At 45.8% G+C, this 18,955-nt stretch overlaps 1 protein-coding gene across 1 annotated transcript in view; it reads left to right on the top strand.

The window, feature by feature from the left end:
• Positions 1-18,955, top strand: part of nell2a (neural EGFL like 2a) — a 61,254-nt gene that overhangs the window by 14,349 nt on the left and 27,950 nt on the right. Inside the window, exons 10-13 of the mRNA XM_077007159.1 lie at positions 1,675-1,766; positions 1,955-2,060; positions 2,936-3,064; positions 11,497-11,622. Of these exons, the coding sequence (XP_076863274.1) occupies positions 1,675-1,766; positions 1,955-2,060; positions 2,936-3,064; positions 11,497-11,622 (453 nt within the window). The remainder of the gene's footprint in view (positions 1-1,674; positions 1,767-1,954; positions 2,061-2,935; positions 3,065-11,496; positions 11,623-18,955) is intronic.

Raw genomic sequence — 18,955 nt, forward strand, 5'->3', positions numbered from 1 at the left:
ATAAACTAATGTCAAAGAGCATGTTATATGCTACAGCTGTTCATCCGTGTGAATTCTTTTCAGATTGGTGTATTTCCCATCTTGCATGTATAAAGGCAGTGTTAATTTCTAAACATTACTTAAGAGGTATGTGCTGACAGTTTTTGCCAAATATTAGTAAAAAATTTGGAAGCGCTACCCTGGACCGTTTCTGCCTTGTGGAATTCTTTGCATTCCATTATTCCACCCACACACAGTTCTTCGTAACTATTCTCAGCTCAAACTTCAAAAATAATCATAAGCTAGTAACTTTGATTGGGTTCAGTTTATTTCAGTAGATTCAGTAGTTAGGATTCTAGCAAGATTTAATGAACAACCTTGTAGAACTGTTTTGTAAGAGGCTGAACACACGCCCACACACACACACACACACACCCACACCCACACACATACGCACGCAATCACACACACATACGCACAGAAGCATGCACACATGCACTCACACACAGATTATAAGCACCTTTGCAAGTTAATTATTTCCTTTTTGCAAGTTTAATTCTTTGCTATGGCGTATCACAGCCCTCGGTGTCTTAAACATGATAGCAAATCAGACCTAATTAACAGCTCTGTGTGGAGAATGACAGAACTTCTGTAAAGAGCTTTTCTTTTTAAACCGCTCTCTTCTTAACAAGCACCCCTTCACATGCATGTTTATAAGAAGTGAAGTGTTTCAACAAGTAATGTTGCTTCGTTTTGAACTCCCATCTCTGTCATTGGCTGTGGCTGCTAGTTTGTTAGGGGCTGCTTTGTTTAATTAGCTCTGTGAGCAGCATCTATTTGGTGAGTGCTTCTGTTCGTTGGCAACTCACATCGAAGTCATGCAGACTAATGATGCGTCTGTAAGTTTGCTAGTTTTTTGCAATGTTTCAGATGGTAAAACAAGGATTGATTTCTCTTGAGAAAAATTGATCATTTTAGCAAATTGCAACAGCTTTCTCATAGTCCCATGCTGTTCAGAGGAATGTGCCTTGTAAAAGAACACGATCCATCTCACTTGTATTGACATTGCTACCTGATGCTTCTCATGTTGGGGTTATTGATATCTTGAAGATGAGCAAATTTGGACAGATTACAGTGGAGTTCCCTGAAGAGTCGTCCCGGTGTGCTATATGAGGCCCCAGTGCTGGCTGTGGGAACGCCACACTAACGCACACTGCAGTGCAAACACTGGGCAGACGTTCAGAAGCAAAAGGCCTTTCCTGGCAGGTTAAGGGACAGATTGTGATGAAGTTCAGCTAGTTCCAGTCACACACCAGTCCTCCAGCTGGTCTAAACATACAAAGCTTCGGACGACATGTAAAGGGTAACACTATGGGGAGCGGTCTGCTGGTTTGATTAGAGTGAGTGACCTCAGGTGTGGCTTGCAGTGACGTGCTCAGGTGTGCTGGCAGTCTGGTTGTGGCAACCCTCTGCATTGTTGTGCCATCAGAGAGAGCTCTCCGTGGTGCTGAACCGACCGGTCCCAGTGCTGGTCAACATGTGGGGAGAACACGTTGTCAGACAGACTGCACCGGTGCATTTTTAATCATGGTGTCCCCCAAGTGTTCATGTTTGTTTTGGGGCGTGCGCGTGTGTGTGTGTGTGTGTGTGTGTGTGTGTGTGTGTGTGTGTGTGTGTGTGTGTGTGTGTGTGCAGTTATGTGCCTGTTCTCTGGGCAGGAGTTGGTGGAAAGCGACAGAAGAGCTGTTCATCACCCCAGTGGACTATGTCAACTCTACGAATGCAGGGTACGAAATCCCAGCATGCAGTCCATATTTATCAGTCAAATTTAGTACATGTGCTAAACATTTTGCAAATCCTAATGAATGCATTATGATGTATATTTCTTGATTAGCTTTAATAGGGGCTTTGGGGTAACATTTGTTTTGCTGTCATTACACGCAGTAGGTCAGCCGAGTGTGTTGTGTGTCCTCAGAGCCGTACCATGCACAGAGTCCAGAACAGCGGCGACTGCCCTGATCTCCACTGTCCCGAAGCACAGCAGATCACCACCACAGACAGGTGCTGCAGAGTGTGTAGAGGTGAGTCTGTTTTACACCACTGCTCTTTAGTTTGGGTCTACAGGAGCAAGTGGGGAAGACACACCAGTGTGATCCGTTTTTGGGTGGCAGACGTATGCTGAGATGATCAGAAGGAGACAGATGGTTTGATTAATATAGCTCATGGCTATTCTAGTTAGAATGTTAGCAGCCCTAGTTGGCTTTAAGTCTGCCGTATTTCTAGAGTTCACAGCTAAAACGGCGCTAGGCAAGTCAAAGCTGCGCTGTGTGTCTTCGCCGTTCTCCCCCGTCCTCCCCAGTTCCCCCCAGTCTTCTCCAGTCATCCCAGTCCTCCCACTCCTCCCCAGTCCACTGAGTGTCTTCGCCGTCCTCCCCAGTCCTCCCATGGTTGGTCACACAATGCTAGTTCAAAGCTTTTGGCTCGCTGTGAGAACAAAGGTCGCGTCCCTGTGGACACTCCCCTCCGCTCTCCTCTCCTCTCTCCCCTCTGTTCTCCCCTCCTCTCTTCCCTCCTCTCTCCCCTCTGTTCTCCCCTCCTCTCTCCCCTCTGTTCTCCCCTCCTCTCTCCCCTCCGCTCTCCTCTCCTCTCTCCCCTCCTCTCTCCCCTCCTCTCTTCCCTCCTCTCTCCCCTCCTCTCTCCCCTCTGTTCTCCTCTCCTCTTTCCCCTCCTCTTTCCCCTCTGTTCTCCCCTCCTCTCTCCCCTCTGTTCTCCTCTCCTCTTTCCCCTCCTCTCTCCTCTCCTCTCTCCCCTCCTCTCTCCTCTCCTCTCTCCCCTCCTCTCTCTCCTCCTCTCTTCCCTCCTCTCTCCCCTCTGTTCTCCCCTCCTCTCTTCCCTCCACCCTCCCCTCCGCTCCGCCGTGTCTCGTTGACGTCGTCTCCCTGCATGTGTCCCAAAGGTCATGATTTCTGCGCGGAGGGCCACGTGTGCGCGGCGCACTCTGACTGCCTGAACCTGGACGCTGGGTCCAGCTGCAGCTGTAAGGAGGGTTTCCGACCTCTCCGCCAGGACCACGCCTACTGTGAAGGTGAGTTCTCCAGGACCACGCCTACTGTGAAGGAGATATCTCCATGCTGGAGATAACATGCAACAGAGTTTCTGACACGCACCTACACCACTGAACATGAACGCTGCTGTACTGGGATTCATTGTGCATTACACATCAACAGCGTCCTCGCAAGATTTCGCTCTCTTTAACTGGTGTTTGAAAATGACTCATACCAGATATCAAACTGGTAAAGGCATAAAGTAGGACGTCCTCAAATACTGTTGTCACCCAGGTTATTTTAAGGGAACCATTTCTTTTATAGGTTTTATAAAGTTTGTGAGGTTGTAATGAGCACAAGGTAAAAGATTTTTATCTGCAGGGTTTTCTTTTTTTAATTAGCGATGATTAACAGTTTTAAAGTCTTTTCCCTCCATTAATACGGAAAACATCCCATAATACTCCTGTTGCCCTAAGCTAGTGTTTAACTGCTGGGTAATTAAGAATAAGGTGTCTTCCCTTGATGCATGGCTCCTGCTGGCACACCTGCCCCCTGTTGCATTACCTGATCTGAGATCAGTAGACATATACCTTCCTCTCCTGTCCGCCCTCCTTGGCCAGTTTAATTGGAGAATGCTCTCGGCCGGCAGGAGTAAGTCATCAGTGTCTCACCTGCGCAGCTCCCAGCTTCCCCGCACCTCTGAAATCCCCACAATGCCCCAGTGCTCGCTGGCCCTCTGCGTGCCCCACTTTTCCAGCATGGCTAATGATTCGCGGCGGACGGCTCTGCTGCCACCTCTGTGCAGATTAGACAGATCTCTAATGAAAGCAGTTCATCTCTGCAGCCCGAAATAAACCCACGCCGACACGTATGGGCCATCAGTCTCGGCACGACGCTTTTACATATGACACGTGGACATTGGTGAGGTAATTACACATGAGCAGGCGAATATGCATAATTAAAGATGCTATCTTCAATTCTGACTTAAATGAATGCAGAGCAGGGTGGTTCTCATTGAGCTAAGCTCCGCTTAGAGTAATGGACTTTCTAGGAATGCAAAATGAGTTCCTTAACCTGTAGTATTTAGTCCCTAGAGACTCTGTAAAGCTAATCTACTGTACAGCAAGCATACTTTATTTGTGAGAGTAATTAGCTACTGAGAACTTCATTAGAAATATATTACTTGGCATAATCATGTTATTACAATGAGTTTGGCGATATTGAAATGGTTCTTTTTATGGCTAGAGGGTATTTGCAAAAATACAAACCAAGTGTAACCTAGAAAAACTCCATTGGTAGAACAGATAACATAGTAGTGACCTACTTTAAGGCCAATTCATCATATATTTTGCCCCATTCATGTGCAAAACAGGTGCTTAAAGAGGTAGAACAAAGACCAGTGCTATTCTCCCAGCATTCTACCACCATTTTATACAGATCTTTGTGACATAAATATTCATAAGAATACTTCAAATAACAGGACAAAAAACAATCTAATTGAGTACTTTGAACAATTGCCACTGACTTATCACAGACTTATTAAAAATGAGACATGATAAGTTTGATTTGAAAACAGTGGCACTAAACCAAGGCTTCAGTGAAATGATATCTTCTGAGTTGAGCTGAAATGGGCTGATGAAGGGAACAAGCCTTCACTGTTCTTACATTTGAGCCCCATTTGAGCACCACTTGAGGTCCACTTGAAGGCACGAGTGAATTATTAGCTGTATTTTGTTTCTTTATTACGTGATTATTTGCCTTAAATGGTGAGGCAGCAAGAAATCACAATCCTGAGTGTATTTTTAATACTTCAAGCTTAATGTTTGTGCCAAACGTGGTCCAAAACGTTCAGGCGACTTGCGTTCTGCAGGCGGTGCGTGGTGTGCCTCTCCCGCTGCCCTTCCCCTCATTAATTCCCCGTGGTTTCCTGTTCTTCAACATCCACCGAGATGCAGGGGAAACTTTTTTTTTTGGGGTGGCGGAGACGGCGGAGAGCTTCTTCTTTCAAGTCGTCAACCACATCGCTAAAGCTAAAAATAGACGATGCCTCTGACGATGAGATCAGTCCCCTTTCAATTTTTTATGCAGTTGGTGGAAGGGTAGAGACTCAGGGGATGCTCTTTAGAGACAGCATGCAGCTCTGTCAGACAGAAACGCAGGGAGCCTCGATTTCTCCTCTCCCCGGGTGCACTCAAGTAGAAGCTGCATTTTCCAACACAGCAAACACTGTTTGGGAGAGAGCTGCGTATCAGTGATGGACTGCCGTGTGGAATGAAGGATGGGGTATGGCTGAGCAGTCCAGAAGACCCGTGTTGCTTGTTGACTTGCAACAGGAGTGGACAAATACTAAGCAAAGCAAAGCATGTCGATGCCCTCAGACTGAATGAGACGTCTTACTTTTATGAGTTGTACTGAATTTTGCATTATTTATCTTTGCTGTAACTGTCTTGAATGGTGGTTGCTGAAATGCTGAAATGTTTCACGCCGTGTGTGTATTTGTGTGTGTGTGTGGGGGGGGGTAGTCAGAGCTTTTCTGTCATCATTACCATGAATTACACAGAATGCACTTATGTTATATGGAAAGATACTCTTGGTTGCTTTTGGTGAGGGTTAATTTTACAGTTAGTTTGTTTTTGTGCAAACATTTTTTTATATGAAATGTAATTTAAATCATATTGCTACCTTGTGGATCTACGGGATTCGGGGAGCCCGGTTGAGGGACGACCGTGTCAGAACCTGTTGAAAGGCTTTATCTGATTGAGTTTGAGTGTAAAATGTCAGTAGGTGGCAGGAGGGCCAGTAGACAGAGGGAGGGGTAATTGGCATTGACTGGAGAGGAACAGCAGAATCCCAAATGTAATTAAGACTGAGATGACATCGGGAAGCGAGCGGCGTTCCGCCCCGGCAGACGACCCCACCTCGGCCCGGCCCGACCCACCTTCGGGCTGAGCTCGTGTGTGGATGCGGAGCTCGAAACGACCAGCAAACCCAGATGAGAAACCTGGCAGCAGGCACCCAGATCGACAAGTGTCAACTGCAACGTGGAGGACACACTCGCGCACGAGTTCGCCGGATGAGTCCGTACTTGTGTCCGTTCTGAATGGATGGTGCTGATGAATGGAGGTCTCAGTTCATTAAAGATGCTGACCCAGCGATTCCCAGTGACACATGGAATAGATCTGCAGGGTTCAGCCTGCAGGTTCAGTGTTCAGTGTGACACGAAGGCTGGAGACTCACTGGGACTTCACTGGGACTCACTCCTGATTTCCTTGATGTCTGCTGGACGACACCTTAAATCAGGACTGATGATCTCATATTCAAACAGGCCAGCACTGCTGAACATGTAGAACACACACACACACACACACACACACACACACACACACACACACACACACACACACACACACACACACACACACACACACACACACACCTCCAGCACATTGGGCTAGTGGGAAATTTAGATGCAACAACATCATTCATTAGCATTAATCTGACCCGGCGCGGTGCGTTCGCCTTCCGAGAGTGCTCACGCGGTTATTTGCCTCATCGTGTCTTATTGTGTTTGGTGGTGGGAGTCGGGGCGCACGGCGAGGTGACTGACTGCCTGCAAGCGCGTGTTAATGAAGCCACAGTAGCCTTCAGGGGACACGCCGCCGTTGCCGTAGCCGCCGTCGACGACTCCCTTTCAGCCTGTCAACAGCGCTTTGTTGACGCCTTGCCAAATCCGCGTAATGATCCAAGGTGCTTTCAAGGTATTCTGTCAGCTAAAGTCCTCACAGAATGCATATTAAGGCTGTGTGTTCAAGTGCCTCTCAACGTGTGTGTCCCTCCTATGGGCTCCAGACAAGAAAGCCGGGGCTCACAAAGGCTAATTAGAGTGAACTAGCGAGACTTGTTATAAGCTGTGTAGTGCGGCTGTTAGGCAAGTCTGTCGCAGCAGTGAAATAATTCATATCAAATCATGGCTCAGTGGTATTTGACAGGGCTGAAGTACTTGCTGAAAAAATGCATTTATATTAATTAAGTCTAGTTAGCTCGTACTTAGCTGGGCCTGTTTTTAGCTCATAATTCAGAGCGCCGTACCAGTTACTGAAAGTTAACACTACTAACATGTGGGGGTCATGGGAGTTAACACAGTACTAACATGTGGGGGTCATGGGAGTTAACACAGTACTAACATGTGGGGGTCATGGGATTCCTGCATGGAAGCAGAATGTAGTGTAGGCAGGGCAACAGAAGATCTAGTTCCACGTGCTGCGTGCCTGACTGGCTGTCGCCCAGGTTACGGGTGGGGAGGGGCTTGTGCTGAACCTCGGCGCTCTGCTTCTGCCAGGCGCGCGCGCACACACACACACACACACACACACACACACACACACACGTGCACACACACACACACACACATACACACACACACACACATGTGCACGCACGCACACACACACGTGCACGCACACACACACACACACACACATGTGCACGCACGCACACACACATACACACACACACACACACACACACACACACACACACATGTGCACGCACGCACACACACATGCGCACGCACACACACACACATACACATTTGCACATGCTCATACACACGGACACAATAAGTATGTTTGTCTCATATTGAATGTCTACTTTATATATTTAATGCTTACAAACCCGTTACACATAATATTACACTGTAATCCAAACAGGGGAAGGAACATTTACACTGACGAATTTTAATGTTGCATTGTGTTCCAGGTTTGAAAAGTGCTGGAATTTTGGCTAACGTACATACTGTAAATATGCTTGTGTGACGTTCGTGGGTCGGCGAAGGACGAGACACAGAATCCTTATTTTCGACTGACGTCACTTTTAATCTTTCACGTGTATTGCGCAATAGCGCACAAGTAACACTCATCAGACACACACAACGTGTAGACTTAGACAACGACGAGCACAGGACACTGCGCGAGCGCACATTAAATAGACAAACCACATTAGCCCCACGTGATCACGAGACGATTCACAGGTGAGACTTATTAATCACACGACATAATAACCCCAACCACGAATATCCACTGACGCAGACAATGCACGTGGACAATGTTTACACACGCCCAAAGGGGAGGGGCCGGGGTCCTCAACGTGACAGCTTGAAATTGTAATGGTAACAAATAGCTGTCTGACTGAATAGTTCACTTGTATTACGTTTACAAATACATTTACAAATAATACCGCGCAGCAACACTGTACAATGTAATACATTGTTACTGTTAAAAATGCACTTCCAATAAAGTGAGTATTGGAAAAATTCTAATTTTGCAGCTGAATGTAATTACTAAAGTAACTTGTAATCTAACATATTTACTTTTAAAATCAAATAATAAGTAATGTAACTAAGTTACTTTTTAAAGGAGTAATCAGTAATCACATTACTTTTTCAAGGTAGCTAAGCCATCACTGGGTGGTATATGATGCAGTTCTATCTTGATAGTATTCTTCATTCTATCATTCTGTTTATGTAGTGTAATACAGCCTCTGTCTGTATTACGGCTGTCTAGATAGCTTGTTTTAGCAGACATGTTCTGGTTGATGTTTCTTAGATGGTGAAGGATTACAAATACAATTCCTATGAGGCTTTTACATATAAGGACAATTTAGTCCTTTTTTGTGACAGCGAAAAAAGTACAACATAAAGGACCATGGGAATAAAAGTACCCAATAAACAGTAACAAAGAATACGACAGCCCCTAGCTGGAATAAGCGTTCTTAAATACAGCTTTGTTAACTGCAGTATGAATATGAAAAACTCATGTATGAATGAGTATGAATAACTCAGTAACTATGTTTATTAGTTACTGTTAACATTAAAGGCATGGAGACACAACAGTGAGCCAGGAACCCACTGGCATGTATGTGGGGTTTAAAGGGTTGATTCATTTGAGTCAGGTAATAGTTCATTTTCATGTAAGGTATATTACTGTAAGCAAGCCAACATGGACCTTTATTACTACGAATCCTAAATTGTAACAAGATCATTCCAGTAACAGATGCTCAACTGCTACACTGTGCATTAGTATTAAGTTCCCAAAAGATTGGTACTGGACTATTAGTCTTCATGGCTTTAATCCACTGGTTAGTATATATAGTTAAATCTCTAAAGTTATAGCTTCAATCTTGGACATTTCTGGGCATCAGTCCAATGTTGTCTCTAATCAGATGCCCTTCATTAATTAGACATTAATGCAGAAAGCAATGGCTGGCAAGAAGACAGGGATGGGACCTCAGTGTTGTTATGAATATACGCTGGTGTCATTCAGAAGTCTTTGATGTCGTGAACACATTTGAAAACAGGTTTTGTTTGCTTGTACGTACGGCATTTGTTCAGACCAGTAATCTTGTCATTGGTGTACGGCGTAACGGTGTTACTGTACGGAGCTATGGAGTTACTGTATGGCAGACGTACTCAACTGGCGGACCGCGGTCCGGATCCGGACCCGAACGCAGTCCTGTCCGGACCCAATCCCAATTCCTGATTAACTGGATACGGACAAAAAAAAAACATATTTATAATTTATGACGGGAGAATTAATTTTAAACCGGAGCATTTACTTCAGGGCTACTGAAAAACACTCCGTCACGAGTGTTACGTTTGCCACCCCCGCTCAACAACTTACTTTCGCCAACCCCGCCGCCCCGGACCTCAGGTCACAGCTATCTGCCAAAATTGGACCGCGGACAAATTTAGTTGAGTACCCCTGCTGTATGGTGTTTCCTAGTCCTGCCACAGTGCAGTCCAGTCTGGAGTAATCAGACATCTTTAAAAAAAATGGAAGTGGACACCTGGCTCCTCGTTTGTGGTTGCGTGAGAACACGGCGAGACACTCTGCTCCTCTGGTAAACGTTCACTCAGAGCACTGGGAGAAATGTTTACAGAGGTGGTTGTGAGCACCTGGGTGAAAATGTGTGGTGAGGAATGTTTGGTGATTGTTTGGTGAGTGTATTAGACTCCCGGGCAGGAAAGTTAACAATGGACGGGTGGACGGTGTGATTCACAGGTTGATGTGTAGTGAATAAGCAGATGAACTGAGCTGTGAGTGAGTGCGGTTCATCCCTGCGAGTTTTGCTCTGTAAGGACATGAATCTGTTATTCTGTGGATCTCATTTGTGCGTGTGTGTGTGTGTGTGTGTGTGTGTGTGTGTGTGTGTGTGTGTGTGTGTGTGTGTGTGTGTGTGTGTGAAGGGCCAGTGAATAAACCACCAGGATGTGCAGCTCAGTGTCCTTCCTCTGCTGGAGAGCGCTGCCTTTGCCAGCCTCCCTGCCATTACCAAACAGGGTTGTGAGGTGTGAGGTGTAGCCTCCAGCACCAGAATGTGTTGAGTGTGCTGAGCTCTGAGAGTGGTTCAAGGTTATTTGGGACTCTCAGAGAGAGAGAGAGAGAGAGAGAGAGGGAGAGAGAGAGAGAGAGAGAGAGAGAGAGAGAGAGAGATGGGGAGTATTCCACTTGCTGTTTTGCTCTTGTGTTCATTAGATTTAAATTCATAATGCATGAGAATATCTTGGACACATCTGTAGAAACACATCAACACTCATTTAAGTAAAAAGGAAAATTTGAGAATTTACACAGGAATGTGTGAGAGAACATGCAAAGGTTCAGTGAAGTAAAAACATAGATGTGATTCAAGCAGTATCCAAGGACAAGAGTGTGAAGCAAGTTCATTTCTTTCATTATGAGCTTCTAGGCACAAAGGCATAAAACTTTCAGAACATCATCTGCGAAAATTCATCTGCCTTTTATTAGATAGGTCTGAGATTTGATTTACGATCCTGTAACCTTTGACTCTTTTGGATATCAGATTAAATCCGACCCAGTGTGTGCTAGCAGTGTTTGCTCCTTTTCTGACTTTAGCCGAAGTATCTGCCTGCATGATCAGGTTTCCTCCTAATTGGCTACCCAAGGTAAATTTTTCATTCTGTTCCACACTGGTAGAGTGCTGCAGTCTCCCTGTACACGCCTCGGGCTGCAGAGTGACGGGACTGAACCGTGAGCTCCCTGAAATACACATCGCCAGAGTGACCAGCATCACTCTCACCAAAGTTTGCTGCCAGCTTCTCTGGAGCGGAAACGTGTGTTGTGGTCTGAGAGTGTGTTGTGGTCTGAGAGTGTGTTGTAGTCTGAGAGGAGAGTGTGTTGTGGTCTGAGAGTGTGTTGTGGTCTGAGAGTGTGCTGTTTTCTGAGAGTGTGTTGTGGTCTGAGAGTGTGTTTTAGTCTGAGAGGAGAGTGTGTTGTGGTCTGAGAGTGTGCTGTTTTCTGAGAGTGTGTTGTGTGCTGTTTTCTGAGAGAGTGTTGTGGTCTGAGAGTGCTATTTTCTGAGAGTGTTCTGTGGTCTGAGAGTGTGTTGTGGTCTGAGAGTGTGCTGTGGTCTGAGAGTGTGCTGTGCTGAAGTCTTTGCTGGTGTTTTTTTCTTGCAGATATAGATGAATGTGCGGAGGGGAAGCATTACTGCAGGGAGAACACCATGTGTGTGAACACACCCGGCTCCTTCATGTGCCTCTGTCATACCGGATACATCCGCATTGATGACTACTCCTGTACTGGTAAGAGACGCACACAACACAACACAACACACAGCACACGACACACAGCAGATAGCAAACATCACACAACACAACACACAGCACACGACACACAGCAGACAGCAAACATCACACAACACACAACACACAGCACACGACACACAGCAGACAGCAAACATCACACAACACAACACACAGCAGACAGCAAACATCACAACACACAACACAACACACAGCACACGACACACAGCAGACAGCAAACATCACACACCACAACACACAGCACACAGCACACGACACACAGCAGACAGCAAACATCACACAACACAACACACAGCACACGACACACAGCAGACAGCAAACATCACACAACACACGACACACATCAAACAGCAAACATCACACAACACAACACACAGCACACGCCACACAGCAGACAGCAAACATCACACAACACAACACACAGCACATGACACACAGCAGACAGCAAACATCACAACACACAACACAACACAAAGCACACGCCACACAGCAGACAGCAAACATCACACAACACAACACACAGCAGACAGCAAACATCATAACACACAACACAACACACAGCACACGCCACACAGCAGACAGCAAACATCACACAAAACAACACACAGCACACGACACACAGCAGACAGCAAACATCACACAACACAACACACAACACACAGCACACATCAGACAGCAAACATCACACAACACAACACATAGCACACGACACACAGCAGACAGCAAACATCACAACACACAACACACCGCACATGAGGTGCTGAGTGCATGATGGAGGGATGTGTGAAATGAATTGGTGCATCATTATTATTCGCCCAAAGAACTGGTGATTCCCAGGTCACCACAAACGCTTCAAATATGTGGAATATTAACTCAATAACTCAATAGGATGTTCTGACATTGTCTTGGATTAGAGCCAGGAGCAGTTGGTTTCCGGTGACATATATACGGTTGATCTGAACCACTTCCGTTCTGTGCTTATGAAGGTAAAGCCACTTATGCAGTGGAGCTCAGAGGGACGTGGGAACTCCGGGGACGTTAGTGTGGACTGTCCTCTATTACTGCCTTCAAATACAGTGATTAGATTGACCAGGAAATTACCGAGAGTGTTTGTGTGCATGTCTCTCTTTGTGTAGAATGACTGGGGCGTGTCTGGTCATTGAGGACACACACAGTCTGTGGGTGTGATTTAGAGATGCTCGCTACACATTTACATTGAAATATATGCATTGCTTGTCTTTTTTCCTTTTTTTGATCCAGATTTTCTTTGCTGCACTAGATTTGTAACAGCGTTAAAGGTACTAGGCATGCAGTTCATCCCTGCGAGTTTCGCTCTGTAAGGACACAAATCTGTTATTCTGTGGGTCTCATTTTTGTTCTTGCCAGTCGTTATGCAGCTTTATGTGAAATGCACTGTTTACCATATCCCACAAACCCTCAGTGAACTGGCAGGAAGTTCAGCAACGTCACATGGAATCACATTCAGACCCCCTTTTTTAGAACAGCTTTTTATATATGATCTCACTTCTCCGTGCATGTAGCAGAGTCAAACACACCAGCTCGTCGGTAGAGAAGATCTCTCAGTGCTCCATCTACCAGACGAAATGGTGGATGAACCATTTCCATCTTCAAATTTTTTCGATCTCCTGAAGATCAATATCAAGAAAGTGATGGATCCAGTTTTACCCCAACCCTGTCAGATAGATCACTATTAGACCGAGCCGCCGCCCAGTGCTTTGCGGCCCCCTCTAAAAGTCCATTTGTGTGATTAAGCCTCCCTCTCTCTGCCTCTGCTTTAATGACTTTGTTGCTAGAGAGGTGGTCTCTGCAGTCAAATGGCTGTCGTCCTTACAATGAGTTATGGAGACAGAGCAATACTTGTACCATTATTCTCTTGGTACAGATAGTGAGATACACTCCCCCCCCTCCCCCTCCCCAATACATGATACACATGTATTCTGTGTTAACTGTTAACTGGGTGTGCCGGGAAGTTCCATTGCGTTGTGCTAAACGATAACCTCAAATAAACAAAAATCTTGTCAGCCACGGTAACATATTTGTTTTCGTATTTTTCATCATGGGAACATTATGGAGACATTCAGACCTCACGAAGAGCTCCATACACACCCAGCGGTAAACATGTGCACGTGTGCTGTCCAGTGGGACCAAGAGGTAGTCTGTGAGATTGGAAATGGCAGAGCGTGACGTTGAGGGGATCTGTGGAGGAGAGGACTGTGAGCGTTCCCTTCACACAGACACAGGCTGGATCGGCATTTCCTCAGACGTAGTTGTCCATGTAATGGGAAATCAGTGTTGCTTAATAGAATCAGTGGGAACCTGTCTGATCTTCCTCCAACTTTAGCAGCACAGGTACAGCAACAGTTCATCACAGCTCTGCTAACGCTTCACGTTCCTGCGATACGATAGGGAGCTCAATGAAAGTAGGCGTCGGATATTGTGCTCAGTATCCCCCGAGGAGCCAGCCCAACGTGAGCGTCTGTCTCGGAGGCCTGGTGTGTATGGTGATAACGCTCATCTTATTGGTTTCGTTTGTGAGTGTGTCGCGTCTGACTGAGTCCTGTTTTCTTATTCTGTTCCGGTCGTTGTATAATCAAGGCCTGGAGGTAAAAACAGAGCAGGACAAATGTGTAGCAGGAAAGTGTGTGACGGTAGAGAAGCGTACGGATGATATATGAAGTTCTGGAGGGGGGTATCCTCGCCCTCCGCAGCCGAGCCACTCCCGATTCCCTTCAGTTTGTAGGCGACAGAAGAGCTTATTAAGAGTCAGCGACGCTACGCTATCATGCAGGCCGCAACAGGGCTGCGTTCCAGTTGTTCCGTCTGAGAAGAACATTTAAATCCAAATTATCACATGTTTTTGGCCCAGAGTTGAGTACTGTCTTTGTAGTTATGGGTTTGCTCATGCACACTCACTGGGTATATTGTGCCTGATGAAGACAGCATGGACCCTGTTATCGTACATGTCACCACAACACAAGAACTACGGCATGACGTCGATATTTAAACGAGTGCACGAATGACATACCCTGTGGTAAATAAGGACGGGGGAGAGGGGTTGCAGGTCAGGCCAGATTCAAGGCTACCATGTTACAGAGGTTATTATGCAGGTGATTTACCATTTTTAACAAAAAGGCCCTATTGACTCTACCTTAGCTTTGTGTTTGCTGCATTGTGTAAACAAAATTATCTCTTTCAAAATCAGATTTTTTTTTTAAAGAATTTTATTTTTTTTTGCCTAGGTCTGCTGTAAAGCTCTTCATAGTCTCGGTTGTTTCTCAATTGTTTCTCGGTGGCTTTGGCAGCAGACGGACGTGCTGTCGTGGCAGCAGTGGCAGCCCTGTGTTCCGATCGCCCTCTATCCCCGCACACTATTTTTGTCCCGCGCTTTGAATCCAGCGTTATAAGGGAAAAGCGCTCCCACAGTTATCACGGACTGCCAGCAGAATCAAAGGCCTTTCTACGTTTAGCTGAAATGCTCCAAAAACAGTCCAACTTTTAATTAGATGCTTCCTCAGCTCTGTTCCGGGAGAAAAGGTTTGGATTAGTCTTGTGTGCTTTTGCTTTGAAGGAAAAGGAAAATGAACTGCTCTCTTTCATATACACACACACACACACACACACACACACACACACACACACACACACACACACAGAATATTTGTATTCGCCTTCTCTGGTGTTGGTGATTTGTACCTCAACTGCAGGTGTTGTAATTAATGTCTAGTGAACATCTGTTGGCTTGGAATGTCGAATGTTAACCCATAGAGAAAGTTTCTATTCCCTAATTACTAGTGGATAACACACACCGCAATCTCTATATTAATCCAACTCCACATGGAATTTCTTCTTATACTACACTGATAAAACAACCATTCTCTCTATATCCCCCTGGAGACACAGTTAATTGCTGACAACATACCACTGAAGTTTGTTTTCTGGCCTCTGAGAGAGAGAGATGATTTAGCTGTATTTGTATCTATAAAACACCACCCAGCACAGGTGGGCAGCAGGCTGCACTGCTAAGGTTGTTCAAGCCTTTATGCAAAACCTGCACTAATATTCTCAAAGTTGTAACATGCTGTTTTTTATTATGCACCGCCTCTAATCATACTCTATCTGTTACTGTCTTTTTAAAAATGATTTTAAACTATTGTACTCATTTTTAACATCGGATTTCACATGTTCGCTGTGTATCTACATCGCGATTGCACACAGCGACATTAGTCCGGCTATAATACGTGCCCGTCTGTTACTTCAGTGTTGGGTCACTGAATGTTCAGAAACCAATCCTGATTGGCTCTCTTAAATCATCAGTGCTCCATTCTCTTCATCAACATGAAGGTCGGGATGTCACGAACAAGGTTGGCCCGCTTCTCCTTCTCTTGTTTGAGATAAGTCAGAGCCTCAAGTGCTCCAGCACTAATAAAGATTAGTCTCTAATCCCTGAGAAGGGAAACCTTGACCTCCTATCCTCTTTCTCCATCTCCCTACTCTCTCTTGATTTCTGTGTTTGTGTGTGTGTGTGTGTGTGTGTGGGTGTGTGTGTATTTTGAGAGATTTTGTCTAGAGGTGTGCAACAAAGCTTTAATCCAATGACAACAGTGTTGCCTGACTCAGAATGGTGTGTGTGTGTGTGTGTGTGTGTGTGTGTGTGTGTGTGTGTGTGTGTTCGTGTGTGTGTGTGTGTTCGTGTGTGTGTGTGTGTGTGTGTGTGTGTGTGTGTGTGTAAACCATGGGTGCGTGTGTGTTCATCAGCTGCCTGTCTTACCCACAAGGGCTCATGGGGGACGGCGGATTAGAGCGGGCCATTTCAAAGTGGCCGCCAGCCACTGTGAGTCAGAGAGAAGCCCGATTCTCCTCTATCTCCTCATCCTTCTGCCTTCCTGGTCCTCACGCTCGCCCAGAGCCTCGGGCTTCTAAAGGCACAGTAGATCACAGCAGTTGGGCTATGCTTGTGTGGCTGTGAATACAGCACCTGTCAGTAATGGGGTAATGAATACTGTTCGGCTTCTAGTTATACGACGGCGTCCCGTCAGACGAGGTCGCTCCACAGACTGTGCCTGGTTCCTGTTTTAGGAGGGTTTTTTTGGGCGGGAACCGTCTGGGAGATGATGGCAGGGGTTGTTCAGGAGTGGCACAGCTTGATGGGTGCACTGCGAGCCACTTTTTAATGTCGGCTTTCTAAGGCTAAACCTCTCCGTGCTCGTGCCTTAACGCCTAGAAAGGTTTGAGTTTCCAGGACACATCTTGCGTGGCCTGATAAGAAAACCAAATTTATAAGGCATGACATCTGTTGCTGTTCGCCACGCATGCGTGTTTGGTGACGGCGTCCAGCATGCATGCATTAAAGTGCCTCTATTTTTCCACGCTGGCTTGTTTTCAGTTCGTCTTCATGCCCTAAATAAATGGACTTTATTAGAGTCCAGCTTTCATATGCAGGGCACAAGGAGAAGACACAGCTCTCCACATGTCTGCAAGTGCTTCAGCAGATGGGATGAAGGAGAGAGGTGAGAGAGAGAGAAAGAGAGAGAGAGAGAGAGAGAGAGAGAGAGAGAGAGAGAGAGAGAGAGAGAGAGCAGGGGAGAACAGCCACTCCCCGGGGGCTGTCAACAACATAAACAGCATTAGGAACAAGCAGTTTATATACTGTAAATATTGTCATGTTCACCCCACTTGTATATTAATCCCTAATGTTACTGCGGACCTGTGCCATTGTGCTCATGACATGGACCTTGTGGATTTGTTCTGTGGTTCTGAGGAACGTCACGGTCCCTGTGCGCTGCCAGCATTAGACTTGACAGAGTGGGTCCCGTCAGACCAAGGCAAACTCCTGTACCTGACAAGGAGTGACAAGCAAAGCTGAAAAAAGAGAAAGGTAGAAAGAACGAAAGAGGGAGAGGTGGGGATACAGAGGGACAGAGAGAGGGGGAGGCAGCGCGTTGGCTGAGAGAGAGAGAGAGAGAGAGAGAGAGAGAGAGAGAATACGTTTGACTGGCAGGAGGTGAGGAAGTGTCAGCGTGTCTGCAGTGCTGTCGGTGTGTGTGCAGCTGCATGTGGTGTGTCGGTGGGGGTGTCAGCAGGCCCTGTGACCTTGGGTTAATGTCCCCACTGCTCGATATCACACCTCATCCCCGCTCCATTACAACTGCTATAGGATTCAGATTCTCATTGCAAGAGATACCAACTTTGGTGTGTGTGTGTGTGTGTGTGAGAGATATGTTACACTCCCCTGAATTACGTTACTTTGTCAGGAGGACACACATATGAGTTGATACAGTAGTGAGGGAGACGGAGTAAGTAGTAACAGAGTCTTGGTGAGGTGAAGGTGGACTCAGTACTACTCTATTGTTTATGCTCTAGCGCTGTTATACTTTTATATCCTGGAGTATTCTCTAAAAAGACAACATAGTATGTTCAACATTACAGTTCCCTGGTCAAACGTTGAGAGGATCCTTCCTTCATCTGGACATTCATACAGGAACCATGGATGAAGTTTCATTTCAGGTTCTGGAGTATATACCTTCAGGTTCTAGAGCATATACCTTCAGATTCTGCAGTATATAACTTCAGGTTATGGAGCATATACCTTCAGATTCCGGAGCATGTACCTTCAGGTTATGGAGCATGTACCTTCAGATTCTGGAGTATATACCTTCAGGTTATGGAGCATATACCTTCAGATTCTGGAGCATGTACCTTCAGGTTCTAGAGCATGTACCTTCAGATTCTGGAGTATATACCTTCAGGTTATGGAGCATGTACCTTCAGGTTCTAGAGCATGTACCTTCAGATTCTGGAGTATATACCTTCAGGTTATGGAGCATGTACCTTCAGGTTCTAGAGCATGTACCTTCAGGTTATGGAGCATGTACCTTCAGGTTATGGAGTATATACCTTCAGGTTATGGAGTATATACCTTCAGGTTATGGAGCATGTACCTTCAGGTTATGGAGTATATACCTTCAGTATTTGGAGTATATACCTTCAGGTTATGGAGTATATACCTTCAGGTTATGGAGCATGTACCTTCAGGTTCTAGAGCATGTACCTTCAGGTTATGGAGTATATACCTTCAGGTTATGGAGTATATACCTTCAGGTTATGGAGCATGTACCTTCAGGTTATGGAGTATATACCTTCAGGTTCTGTAGTATGTACCTTCAGGTTCTAGAGCATGTACCTTCAGGTTATGGAGCATGTACCTTCAGGTTCTAGAGCATGTACCTTCAGGTTCTGTAGTATATACCTTCAGGAATCAGCAGCCATACTTCTACACTGTGTGCAGACTCTC

Source organism: Brachyhypopomus gauderio, chromosome 5 (genome assembly GCF_052324685.1).
Source record: "Brachyhypopomus gauderio isolate BG-103 chromosome 5, BGAUD_0.2, whole genome shotgun sequence".
Lineage (NCBI taxonomy): Eukaryota > Metazoa > Chordata > Actinopteri > Gymnotiformes > Hypopomidae > Brachyhypopomus > Brachyhypopomus gauderio.